Source organism: Lissotriton helveticus, chromosome 3_2 (assembly GCF_964261635.1).
Source record: "Lissotriton helveticus chromosome 3_2, aLisHel1.1, whole genome shotgun sequence".
NCBI classification, from domain to species: Eukaryota; Metazoa; Chordata; class Amphibia; order Caudata; family Salamandridae; genus Lissotriton; species Lissotriton helveticus.
The window spans coordinates 388,418,558-388,431,310 of record NC_136062.1 but is presented as its reverse complement, the minus strand read 5'-3'; the positions used below and the strand labels follow the sequence as shown (position 1 = coordinate 388,431,310).

The window sequence follows — 12,753 nt, the reverse complement described above, 5'->3', positions numbered from 1 at the left end:
AAGAGGGAGACAGTACCAGAATGTCGCAGCAGAGCCAGAGAAGAGTGTGGCAGGTTGACAAATTGGGTTGTTGGAAGCAACAATATCTGAATTTGCAGCTCAATGCTCTGGGACAGGTGCATCACAAGTACATGTAATACATTTGTCTAATATTCAGAACCACTAAACTCTCGCTCATGTATGGCTTCACAACGGGTAGTGAAGTTCCACAAAAAGTCAATAGGACAATTACACTAGCATGTACATTCCTTTTAAAAGGCCAATACAACTTCCAGTAAATAAAAACATAAGCAACCATACCTGTGGTAGAGCCGAGTTAAGCTGCCTCTGTAGGGAGTCTCGTTCATGGCTAATTTCCTGGAGTTTGCCTTGACTCAAGGCAAGGGTTTCCTGGGTCTCCCGTAATGTGTCCAGAAGCCGATCTCTTTCCTCCAACATGGATACCATCAACTGTTCAAAATGTGACTCCGAGTCAGATTGCAGCGGAGAGCCTAGGCCCTGGCTCCCATTTCCCCCAGAGGGAACCTCCGCTTCACTGATCGTCGGCATAACCTCGCACATCATCTTGAAACAAAAAGAAGAGTAACTGGCACATACAATTTGAAAATATTTCAAACAATATTTAAGGCCAAAGAGAAAATATCAGGAGAAGATAGTTGTAGTCCAGCAGTTGCAAGGATAAACTATGAGTTACAATATGAAGCAGGACAAAAAAAAAATTATCGGTTGCCAGATTTTGCGAGTAGATTACCTTGACGCATGAAGGAGGATTTGACTGGTGGGTGTGATGATTGTTGTATGGCTTTACTATGTGGAAGAAGAGATGCTAGGTATCAGTAAGGAGGAATGGAGTGCGGCTATCGAGAAGGACACTATGTTGGTTTCAGTAATCAGGTTATGAGGGACGTCAAGGCATAGTCAAAACCAAACAGAGTTAAGGAGTTGTATTGGTCGCCAGAGGTGGACAAGGCAGTGGAGAGAGTGGTGCATGAGCATCTGGAATGTTTGCATTCAAACAAGTCTCAAGTCACATTTTGACCCCCTTTATATCTTACTAAATTGCCGAACATGCCATGGGAAAGAGGTTTTGAAGCAATCGGTCCTGTTCAGGATGGTGTGGAAGTATGTAGTTTGTTCAGGTTATGGTTGAAGTGGCCAGAAGTAACAAGCATTGGAAATGCAATAGGTCTCGCATTAGGAAAGTTTGAGCTATTGGTTTTGTAAATGACAATTTATGTGCTGGTTTTGAAAATAGCGAAATTAATAGCTTTGTCATTTACAATGCCAATAGTTTTAACTTTCGCAAATGTGACACCTATAGCATTTGTAACGCAATATGTATTGTATTTACATGACTTAGATTTATTGATATTACAAATAACAATGGCTTGTAGGAGGAGGAGCTTCGCGCGCACCCAAGATGGTCGCGTGAGCACAGGGCTCCCGGACCCTCGCCACCTCCATCGACTATCCTGTACTTTATCCTGGTTCGGACGACGGGTGTTTATTGGCGCAGTTCTACTGATCATTTATCTGTTCCCAAAAACTTTTTGGGACTTCGGGGTCCAGAGCTACAGATCGCCGCAGTTTTCTGGCCTGCTCCAAGGTGACGCCCCGAGCTATCTTGTCTGGCCTGCCGTCCAGTAAGTGAACAACAACGGACTGCCTGACTTGCATGGGCTGGCGACCGCTTTTGGTTTCGATTCCTGTCCGGAGATCAACCTGACTTGGTTAGCAACGAAGACGGCCGGGCGTGCCTATACTTTTGGTCTATCCGCTTCTGATGCCGATCTGTCGTGGCTTTCAGTTCTGAGACTGGCACCACCTTCGCCCTTTTGGTCCTGCATTTGCCACCGCAGTCACCATTTTCACCCGACAACAGGCGACCCGTACGGGTCCAGGATCTAAGATGGCCACCAAGCCAGAGAGTGAGAGGCGCAAGGCTAAACCGGGCGTTCGAGGGAGTGCTTTGCAAACGAACATTATGGACCGGTACACCCTTACAAAAGGATCGCCGGGCGCAGCTGCTAAACCCTCGACGGCAATGCCGGAGGACTCATCGATTGAAGAAGAGCCCTCGTTGCGGGATCTCATGGGCGCCATTACCGGTATGAAGGCTTCATTGGGGCAACAATATGAGGCCTTGACTCTCAAACTGGATACTGTGTCGATTGATGTCAATCTGATCAGGGCGGATTTGGCTAAGACAAACGAAAAGGTCAAATCCCTGGATCTCAAGACCACTAGCCTGGTCACTGACGTCTCTGACTTACAGGCTGAAGTCGGGAATCTGCGGAAAGCTAATGACTATTTCTCTGGGCGCCTAGAGGACTATGAAAGCCGTGCCAGGCGCAACAACATCCGCCTGATTGGGGTCCCGGAATCATCGACTGCTGCCTCGACGGACTTATTGGTGGAAGACCTGGTGCTGAATCACTTGGCACCCAAGGGTCTCAGCAAGTTTTTCGCTGTCGAGCGTGCACATAGGATCCCCGGCGGCACACCTAAATCGGGTGCTAACCCGCGACTCATCATTGCGAGGATCTTTCATTTCCGGGACAGAGACGCTATCCTGCAGGCTTCGAGGCAGTCTGGTCCCATTGCCTTTGAGAACTCTACTGTCAGCTTCTATCCGGACTTTACACAACAGGTCCAGAAACAGAGGCTGGGGTTTCAAGGGGTCAAGAAGAGACTCCGGGAAAGGTCTATGAAGTATGCCATGCTCTTCCCGGCCCGTTTGCGGGTGGTTCATAGAGATCGTACTTTTTTCTTTGACCATCCTGGGGTCGTGAGTGACTGGCTTGACTCGCTGCCTGCGGATCAAGAACCTTTTGAGGACTCTGGCAGATCGGATCGGGCGGACGGTGGCCCGACGGAGCAGGAGTAGATGTCGACTTTGACCCCGTACCCTTCATGTTGGCTTTGAACTGTGCTATGCTGTGTCATTAATGTTTGCATTATTGGTCCTTTTAGGGGTGGGTGGAGGGTGAGCGGGTCCTTTCTCCTCCTGGGTTTTCTTTTCGTAGATTAGTTGGGTGGTTGGGCGAAAGGCACACTGCAAGTTTATGGGGCTTTTTGGTCTTCAGCAGGGGTGCGGGGAGGGGGGTATAGTTGTTTTGGCATTGTTGGGGGGACTGGGTTGTTGGTTTGAATTTTATTGTTATTTGCAAGGCGAAGGAAAGGCAAACTCCTGTTTTATGCAGTTGCTCTGGGTGTGGGGCGGGGGAGGGGCTGAATTCGGGGATGGGGGGTAGGGGACTTCAGATATTGTGTTGGAACGTGAACGGGTTGGGGGATGGGATCAAGAGGAGGGTGGTGCTGCAATTGCTGAAACGTTTGTCTCCTGATGTTGTCTTACTGCAGGAGACTCATTTGCTCGGCAACAAGTGCTATGCTCTGAATAGGCGTGGTTATCGCCTAGTGGCGCACTCGGGTTTCACTTCAGGCTCCAGAGGGGCGGGCATTCTGGTTCGGACCTCCCTCCCCTTGGTCATTGATGATGTCATACTGGATGATAAGGGACGATACGCCGCCATTGTGGGGCGCTGGGAAGGGAAGGTTCTTATTCTGCTTTCCGTGTACGTGCCCCCGGGCCTCCAAGCCACCACATTCGCGGATCTGAGTGGACTTATCCTGGGTCTCCCCGAGGGTCTGCTTTTGGTTGGGGGTGATTTTAATGCGGTGGTCTCGGGGATGTGTGACCGTCACCCTCCCAGGGAACTGCCGAAGGCCCAGACTTGGTTGAGTGACTTCCTAGAGACGCTGGGGCTCACCGATTGCTGGCGCTTGCTTCACCCGGGGCGGTTGCAATATACCTATCATTCTGGTGCTCATGGTAGTCTCTCGAGGTTAGATCATATATTGCTGCCCTCGGCCCATGCATCCCTCATACGGGAAGTTAAACATCTGGCAAGGGGTATCTCGGACCATTCTCCGCTTTGGCTGGTGGTTGATGCACGGCAGGGTTCGGCGGGCCGAGTGGCTCCGATTAACCCCTGGTATTTGAAGGACCCCAGGGTCAGGGCTGAGCTGGTTAAAACACACGATTGTTACTTTGCGGAAAATGTGGGCTCTGTTTCCTCCCCAAGTTTACTTTGGGAGGCTTACAAGACTGTCATTCGTGGCCAGGCCCTCTCGTTGATTGGTAGCGTGAAGTTGGCCAACCGTGCTGAGATGGTTCGCCTTGAGGGGGAGGTCACAGCCCTGGAGGGGTGCTTGGAATCAGAGGTCACCGCTGAGGGGTTACATCTATTGGAGTTGAAACAACATGAATACAGGGCTCTGGTCACGGAAGCTGCTAAGGAAATGGGAAGGAAACAGCAGGGCTGCCTGTATGATGTGGGTGATAAGGCTGGGAAATTACTTGCTTGGCTGGATAAGAGGGAGAATGCAAGTCGTGTCGTCCCTGTGATTGTTGTGGAGAATGGAGAGTGTTGTACTGACCCTGCTGATATTGTCACTTGTTTTGCCGATTATTTCCGCGAGGTGTATTCCCAGGTGTCTGATCGATCTGAGCAGGACTCCCACCTGCTATTGCGGGATATTGCACTTCCCCGATTGCCTGACATTGATAGGGATGCTCTGGATGCGCCGCCTACTGTGGACGAGATTGCCGCTGCTGTCCGTTCGGTCCGATCCGGCAAGGCTTCGGGCCCTAATGGGCTCCCCATTGAGCTATATAAACTACGCCCGGACACGCTAGCTCCACATCTGCGCTCTATGTTTCTCGAGTCTTTGGAGGTGGGTTCTCTCCCACCAGACCAGAGACTGGCCACCATAGTCGTCATCCACAAAGATGGTAAACCTCGGGATCGCTGTGCCTCTTTTAGACCCATTTCGTTGATTAATGCGGAGCCTAAAATCTTGGCCAAGCTGCTGGCGACACGTTTGGCGACCGTTATTGGGGACCTGGTTCACCCTGATCAATCCGGCTTTATACCGCATCGCAACACGGCACTTAACCTCCGAAGGTTGCATGGCGTCTTGGCACGAGCCGAGACGCTACGTGAGCCCGCCATCTTGGCGTCCTTGGACGCTACGATGGCGTTTGATACGATTGAATGGCCGTATTTGTGGGCGGTTCTTGCCAAGTTTGGTTTCGGTCCGGAGTTTGTTCGGTGGGTCAAATTGCTTTACGCCGGTCCCATGGCTCAGGTGGTGGTCAATGGTCGGGTCTCTGCACCCTTTGCACTGGGCAGAGGTACGCGACAGGGCTGTCCCCTATCCCCCTTGTTGTTTGCTCTCGCCTTGGAACCGCTGGCGGCCTGGTTGAGGTGGGAGCCGTCCCTGAAGGGCATTAGATGGAATTCGGAGTTTGAGGACCGTATATCTCTCTATGCTGATGATATGCTGCTGTATCTCACATCTCCCCGTAAATCCCTCATTGTACTGTTCGATGTCCTAACGTCCTTTCGCAAAAACTCGGGTCTTGTCATTAATTGGTCGAAGTCCTGTGTATACGTCCTGTCGGGAGATGCCCCTCTTCTGCCAAGTGGTTGTCCTATCGCGATTGTGAGAGATGGATTTAAATACCTAGGCATTTTTATCACTCTGAAACCTAAAGTGCGGTTTGACCGGAACTTGCTGTCCCCTCTTCAGCGCCTTCGGGCAGATGTTGTCGCTTGGGGGAAACTCCCTCTCTCGCCCCTAGGTAGAGCGGCATTGTTTAAGATGATGTCGCTGCCCCGCTTTCTCTACGCATTGCAAAACACACTTGACGTTGTCCCGGCTAAATATTTCCGTGAGGTTGAGAGTTTACAGAGACAACTGGTGTGGGGGGGTAGGCCCCGGATCGCCATCGCTAAACTGTCGCTCCCGTGGTACGACGGTGGAATTGCTTTGCCTGATATCCGTCGCTATTATTGGGCGTCTCAATTGGGGGCAATAAATCATTGCATGTATGGCCCTTTGCCGAATCCGGCCTTCGAGATGGACTAATGGTTGTTACCGGGGGGTGACTATAATAGAGCCCTCTACTCGAGAATCACCCCTCGAAACGTAACGGGCCCCACTAGGACGGCTGTCCAGGTGTGGAGACATGCTTCCATGGCGCTTGGGTGGACTGATAAATTGACTCGTGCCACCCCACTGTATGCATCCGATAGACTTGGCTCTCTCTGGCAGTCGAAGGGGTTTGATAGGTGGGACTTGATAGGTATCAGCAGGATTGATGATGTTTGGACTAAGGGGAGAATGAAGACGTTTGAGGAATTGAAAACCGAGTATGCTCGGAGCGATCGCGAATTTTTTTGCTATGCGCAGGTCCGCCACGCGGTGCTCTCGGTCTTCCCTTCGGGTGTGGAGATTCCGGAGTCGTCCCCGCTTGAGGACAGGGTACTAGACGGACATGTTCCTGATAGTACGATTTCGCTTATTTATAAAAAATTGATCAACTCCAGGTCTGGTCTCCTGTTTCGCCTTAGAGAGGTCTGGATTGGTGATGGGCTGGAGCTGGACGATGAGGACTGGCAGGCGGCGATCTCCTCCCCTAAAGAGGTGGCCATCCAGGCGCGCCTTAGATTTGTGCAACTTAAAATCCTGCATAGAGTGTATGTGACTGGTCCCCGTTTGGTACACATGGGCTTTTCTGTGGATGGTTTGTGTCGGCGTGGATGCGGTCTTCTGGGCACCTTTTTACATATCGTTTGGGAGTGCCCTGAGATAGTGCGATTCTGGACCAGTGTGCACGAGGTGATGAGTGAGGTTACGGGGGTGCGTTCGATGCCGGAGGCTAGGAGATGCTTGCTGAATGTATGGGAACCGAACGACTACTCCGTATCGCAGCTTCGATGGGTGACCCTGGGCAATATGATCGCCAAACGAGACATTGCGCAACTGTGGGGTGCTCAGGGACCACCCGAGATTCGGAAATGGAAACAAAACATGGACTGGTGCATGTTCAGGGAAAAAACGGTATATATTTCCCGGGGTACCCCCCGAAAATGGGGGAAGATATGGACTCAGTGGAACACTTACCGTGGCGATATATGTACCCCCCCTCTCCCTGACCCAGATGTTGCATCTACGTCCCCGTAACCAGAGGGTTCCTCCACTTCTTACTGTGTATTGGATACATTTTGTTCCTTCTGCCCCCCCCCCCCATGCGAGACTCTTACTTGATGGACAATACGCTCATTGGTTGACCTTCCCGCTCCCACACCATGTAATGCAACGTTGTTTATATTGCTGTCTTTTCTTTTTCTTTATTCCTTGCAAGTTGTTTGTGTTTGTATTTATAAAACTAATAAAAAGTTTCAACAAAAAAAAACAATGGCTTGTAATTTTTTTAATAATTAATACTTTAAAAAAGTTATTGTAATTTATTATAATGGCAATAGCTTAAACTTTTGTAAATAACTTTGTAAAGATTATGTTCATTGTATTTTATTATGACAAAAATCCAAGAACAGTAGTGAAATATTAACATCATTTTTGACTGATAGACTGGTGGCTGTAGAAGGAGGTGCGGAGTTACCTTATCAGCCGTTGGTTAGAAAGAGAAGGAGCAGCCTCGAGAACGGGAAATTCAGTCATTCTGGAAGTGTTAAAATCAAGCCTCATAGAAGAGAAAGCCTCTGGCACCGAGAAAATGATAGTGGCTAGTCCCTACAACACATGTGCTTAGTTTTTGTGTGACAAATGCATTCTGCAACCGTGTTCTGTGTGTGTTGAAAGGGTAATGAGGCGTATTTATATGTTTCTTTTTGTGCTTTTATGTAGCACTGAAATGGCCCTTAGGTATCAGAGCGCTTCACAATAAAGCCAGAGCATATCACTAACAAATAGAACAAGAAGCGATGGGCTGGATGGGGTGGGGGGCAGCACTGCATGGGGAGATTAAGTAAATTGTGAGCAGTGACGGGCGCTGACAGGAGCAGGAAACTAATGGAACAAGAAACAAGTTAAAAGAAAAGGAGACACGGCCGGCAAAAATCGGCCACGAAATGAAGTGGACTAACCTGTGAGACTCCCCCGATTTTGCCGAACTCTTTGATTGTGTTATATGATTATCATATTTTAACTAGAAGGATTACGAGTTGGTCTTATCTTCTCTATCATTATTTCATGATAGCTTTTGTTTTTTAAGCATATTTTATTTTACCTTTGCTAGCTCCATAATGTCTAAACAGAAGGCCGTTAAAAACCCTCCAGTGATCGCCACGATGGACAATTATTTAGTAAAAGGGGTCAATAAAATCAATAATGAGCGCAGATTATCGATTGGTAAGGGGAGCCCACCCATTACATGTCCTACTCTGTCTAGCTCGCTGGTGACCTCACCAGTGGATGATTATTGCGAATTGGATAGCCCTGAAGTCTTAGCGGAAGTGGAAGTGCCTGCGGAATTAATTCATTACATGGATAGGTCTGATGCATCCACAGACCCCTGTCCAGTGTTCGCCGGCACCTAGAGCGCTGAGAGCTTGTAGGAAAGCCCAAATTAACCGGGGAGGAACCAAACCTGTAGTAAAAGAAAGAGTAGAAACACCTTCTAATTGCACCGCAGGGGCTGCGCAGCCAATGGACAAGAAAGGCTCAGTAACAATGAATTCTGACCAATTTGATCTATTGGTCAGTATCATTGATTCCAAGGTAGAAAAGATCATCAAACCCTTAGTGGCTAAATTGGACCAGATTTCTGCTTAAGTAATAGGAATAGGAGGTCTACTGGACACCCATATTGCCTCGGCCGAAAGATCTAGGGTTGTCGAGAAGGGTCTTACAGTCCCCAAGGCTGTCCCAAAGCAACCTAAAGGGGGGAGAATTGTAATCGAAGAAGCTATATCTGTACCCCCCGTCCTGAACCATCGCCTATCACGTGTCAGATCAAACAAGCAGCAGTGGTAGTGGCTCCTGTGAGCCAGGTTGGGCCAATCGAGTTGATGAGAAAATGCTTTATTAATCTCCCACCCGACTGTCCACCATATGTGGTTGTTTTAACCAATGTACCACCTATTCGAACAATTCCTCTCAAGCATCCACAGGAAGCCCATGATTCCTTAAAAAATAAAACAGTCTCATGGTTACACAATCACTGTGGGTTTCCACTAACCTATTCAGACCAAATACTAACTACCAGAAGGGTAAACTGGATAGGCAACTCTAGCAAGACAAGTAGGGGTGATTGTGTAATAGTTAATTTCAAACACCCCCAACATGTGGCAACAGTCTTATTAAGGGCAGCTTCCTTAACACCTTGTGAGAACAGCATATGGGTCCGCCGTCTTGGCTATTTTTATAGTCACCTTATTAAATCGCCCCCTGATACCAGTAGAAGTAGTCTTTTCACCTCCCCTTATTGCCCGGTCTCTGGGATCCCTTCGCAGAATAGATTCCAAGCCTCAAGCACTTTGGATTCTAATGATTGACATACCCAGTTATGTGGGTCCGCTTTATGTGTGACCACGAACGTCCAGGTGTTTGGTATAAGGGAAAAGCCTATTGATATTGAGCCGACCATGGTGGCCGACAACAATTTGTCTAGTGGTGCTAGGAATACAGCCAATGGGAATCCTAATACAGGAGCTGACCTTAATGGAACCATCTTACCCGGCAATAATAATAGAATTAGGGGTCTTTAGGGTATCACTATTATCAGCTGGAATATTGCCGGGCTGAAATCCAAGGGGGACGCCTTGGGCTGGAATGATTTTATTAATACCTATGTATACTGTGTTTCCAGGAAACATGGAGTAGGGAGGAGGTTAACTATGAGGGGTTTGCTTCCTATAATCTTCCAGCGCAGGGTTCTACATCTGGGAGAGCCAAAGGTGGCCTTTTGATTTTAGTTTCTCTTAACCGGCGGATTGTAGTCAAAAGGTACATGACCGTGGGAGCACATGTTCAGATCCTTTGGCTCCTTGAGGACCAAGGCCGGAATGTATTATTACTTTACTACTATAACAATGTTTTGGATCACAGCAGGACGTCAGTAGTTAAAGATTTAGCTAGCACCATTGATAATCTTAATGCTCTAAATAATGTGTTTTTTTTATTTTATTTGGGTGGGTGATTTGAACAATCCGTTATGTGAATTATCAACCCAAAACGTCTGTGGGGTTACAAACAATGCTGGTTCTGATGATCTGCACTTTAGGCACAACAGCTATGGAGATCTGTTCTATAGTTTCATGGGCTGCTATGACCTAGAAATCTTGGATTTCGCCAAAGATGTAACTGGGCAGACCATTCCTACTTTCAAGAACTGGAGAACTAGTTCAGTAATTGACCACGTGATGGTTTCCTCTAATATCACCCCTTATTGTGCATCTCCTAGGATCTAAATCACTTCTTTAAGTGATCACAATTTTAACACCTATATGAACCGTCGTGGCCGGAGTATAAATATTTCTATAACCTTTATAATGGTCTGTGGGAAGGGTAGAAAAAAGCCATCCTGCCCAACCTTCTTGGACAATAAGAGAATTGAAAACACAGACTCCTTCTCTTATCTAGGGGTAAATTTTCATAGAGGGAGCTCTTGGCAAACAGCGATTAATGCCAGGAAACTGGCATTCTTGCGCTCAATTGGCGCCCAGAGAAATTTTTCAACTAAACTGGGGGGAAGCCAGTTAAAGACTTAATTTATATTTATAAAGCCAAGTGCGTCTCAACTGCAACCTGCGGTGCTGGTATTTGGGGCATCAAACATGCACCGGGGATACAAATTTGTGAAAATCAGTTCCTAGCTCATTTATTGGGGGTATCTAAGACTACATCCTCGTATATCTTGCATATAGAAGCGGGCCTTTCCCATATAACGGACACCGTAAGGATCTCCCCGATCCTTCTTTGGCATAAGGTCTGGGTTACCCCAGAAACCCTACTAAATAGGGATTTAATAACCGATTGGGGGGAGGGGGACATAACTAGGAAAATAAGAGCTCTCTTTTGGGAGAAGCTCTCTAAGGGTTATGATATTCTTCTAGCTGAAAAAAAGACTGGCCATCAAAATTTGCCGGGAATGCCCACATGGCGAAGACATCATTATGCCAGCCTTCTCCAATCATATTCCTTTTCACTTAAAATACACCTATTACAGAAAATGGGCTGTAGCCAGGCTCCAGATTAATATAAACATCATGTAGGATGGGATGAGTATTCCCCCCACCATAAAATCCAGTTAAAAACTCAACCAACTGCACAAAGGTAGTATGCAGTAAAGCAAGAGGTTAAAAAACAGGTCAGGGAGATATTAGATCAACTTGAATACCAAGGGGTGATTGAAACATGCACCTCATAAATGAACCATCCTTTGTTTCCTGTCGCCAACCCAGACAATACATATCGTCTAGTTTTGGACTACAGACATTTAAAATCTTGTTGCAAAACCTTTGCAGTACAAAATGCACATAGTACAGCACTAATGAATAACATTGTGCGTAAAAAATATAAAGCCACATTAGATATTTCTAACGGTTTCTTCTGTCAAAACATTGCACCTAAAAGCGGTACTTGACCGCTTTCTCAATTATGGGGACATAAATTCACTTCTGTCATCTCCTCCAGGGATTTAAGAATAGTCCGGGGTTATTTTCAGCTAGAGTAACAGAGTTACTACAAACGTATGATGATGAGGCATTATCTTATGTCGATGACATCTATCTAACAGACGATGACTTGGACAGGCACTTCAACAGAGTGAAAACAATTATACTTGGATTCGCCTTTAAAAAGGTACAAATTCAACTTACATTTTTTGTTTTTTAAAATCAAGAATTGCCCACCTCAACGTCCTTTTTCTAGGATAGGAGTTATCAAGTGAAGGCAAAAGCCAGGCAGACAATTTTTTAGAAAAGTGTGCGCTGCTCCACCCACCAAAAACGCTGAAAAACGTAGTCAATTCTAGGTTTCCTAAATTTCGGAAGAACTTACATTCTAAACTACGCAGAAAGGGTTAAACCTCTACGAATTAATCAAACCCGATTTCAAAACTACTAATTGGACTCAACACACAGAAATTTAGCGTTCAGTACAGACATGTTAGCAACAACACATTTACAGACATGCGTAAACATACTCAACCTTGTAATCTGAATCATCCCAGGAAGATGCGGATACATGTACTTAACCTTTAATGAAGGTGAAAACGTACCAATTGCTTATAAATCACACTTGTACACACAAGCTGAAATGAAATTTACTTCTACAGAAAAAATTCTAACAGCGGTTCAAACGGCAGTAGCAAAAGAGAGCCCTCACACAGGGTAAATGCATAACGGTTGTTACTCCTGTACCTGCTTTAGAAGCAGTGACAAAAGCAAGCATTCCGAATGCAAAGGCTTTACATCCAAGATGGATACAATGGGTTAACTCTCTTGCTGCAATAGGCATTGAATACGTTTTTGACCCCTATTTGAAAACAGAAGAATTTCTACAATACAAACAAGAATGTCCAATGCCCACTGAGATTCTGCCTCTAGAACAGTATGAATGTATAATTTATACAGACGGATCAGCACAGCTCGCAATTGGGGGTAAATAAGCTTATAGCGCTGCGTGCGCGATCGTTAAAGGTCATGGTAAATACCGACCTATGGTCACAAAAATGCAATCTGTCGGACATTGTACAGCTCAGTGAGCTGAACTACAAGCATTCAAGATGGCGCTTGAAAATACCGATCGTAAATTCCCCACACTCAGTGTGCGATTCATATTACTGCGTTCAATCTTACAATAAATACTTGCAGAATTGGATTCAAAACAGTTTTAAAGATGCAAAAGGTGGCACAATCAAGCATAAGTTGCTTTGGG

At 46.7% G+C, this 12,753-nt stretch overlaps 1 protein-coding gene across 22 annotated transcripts in view; it reads right to left on the bottom strand.

Moving 5' to 3' along the window:
• The window catches only part of PPFIA1 (PPFI scaffold protein A1), an 807,831-nt gene that overhangs the window by 778,008 nt on the left and 17,070 nt on the right, over positions 1–12,753 (bottom strand). For all 22 annotated transcript variants that reach the window (XM_078684274.1, XM_078684276.1, XM_078684283.1 and 19 more), the window contains exon 2: positions 301–564. In XM_078684274.1, the coding sequence (XP_078540400.1) occupies positions 301–564 (264 nt within the window). The remainder of the gene's footprint in view (positions 1–300; positions 565–12,753) is intronic.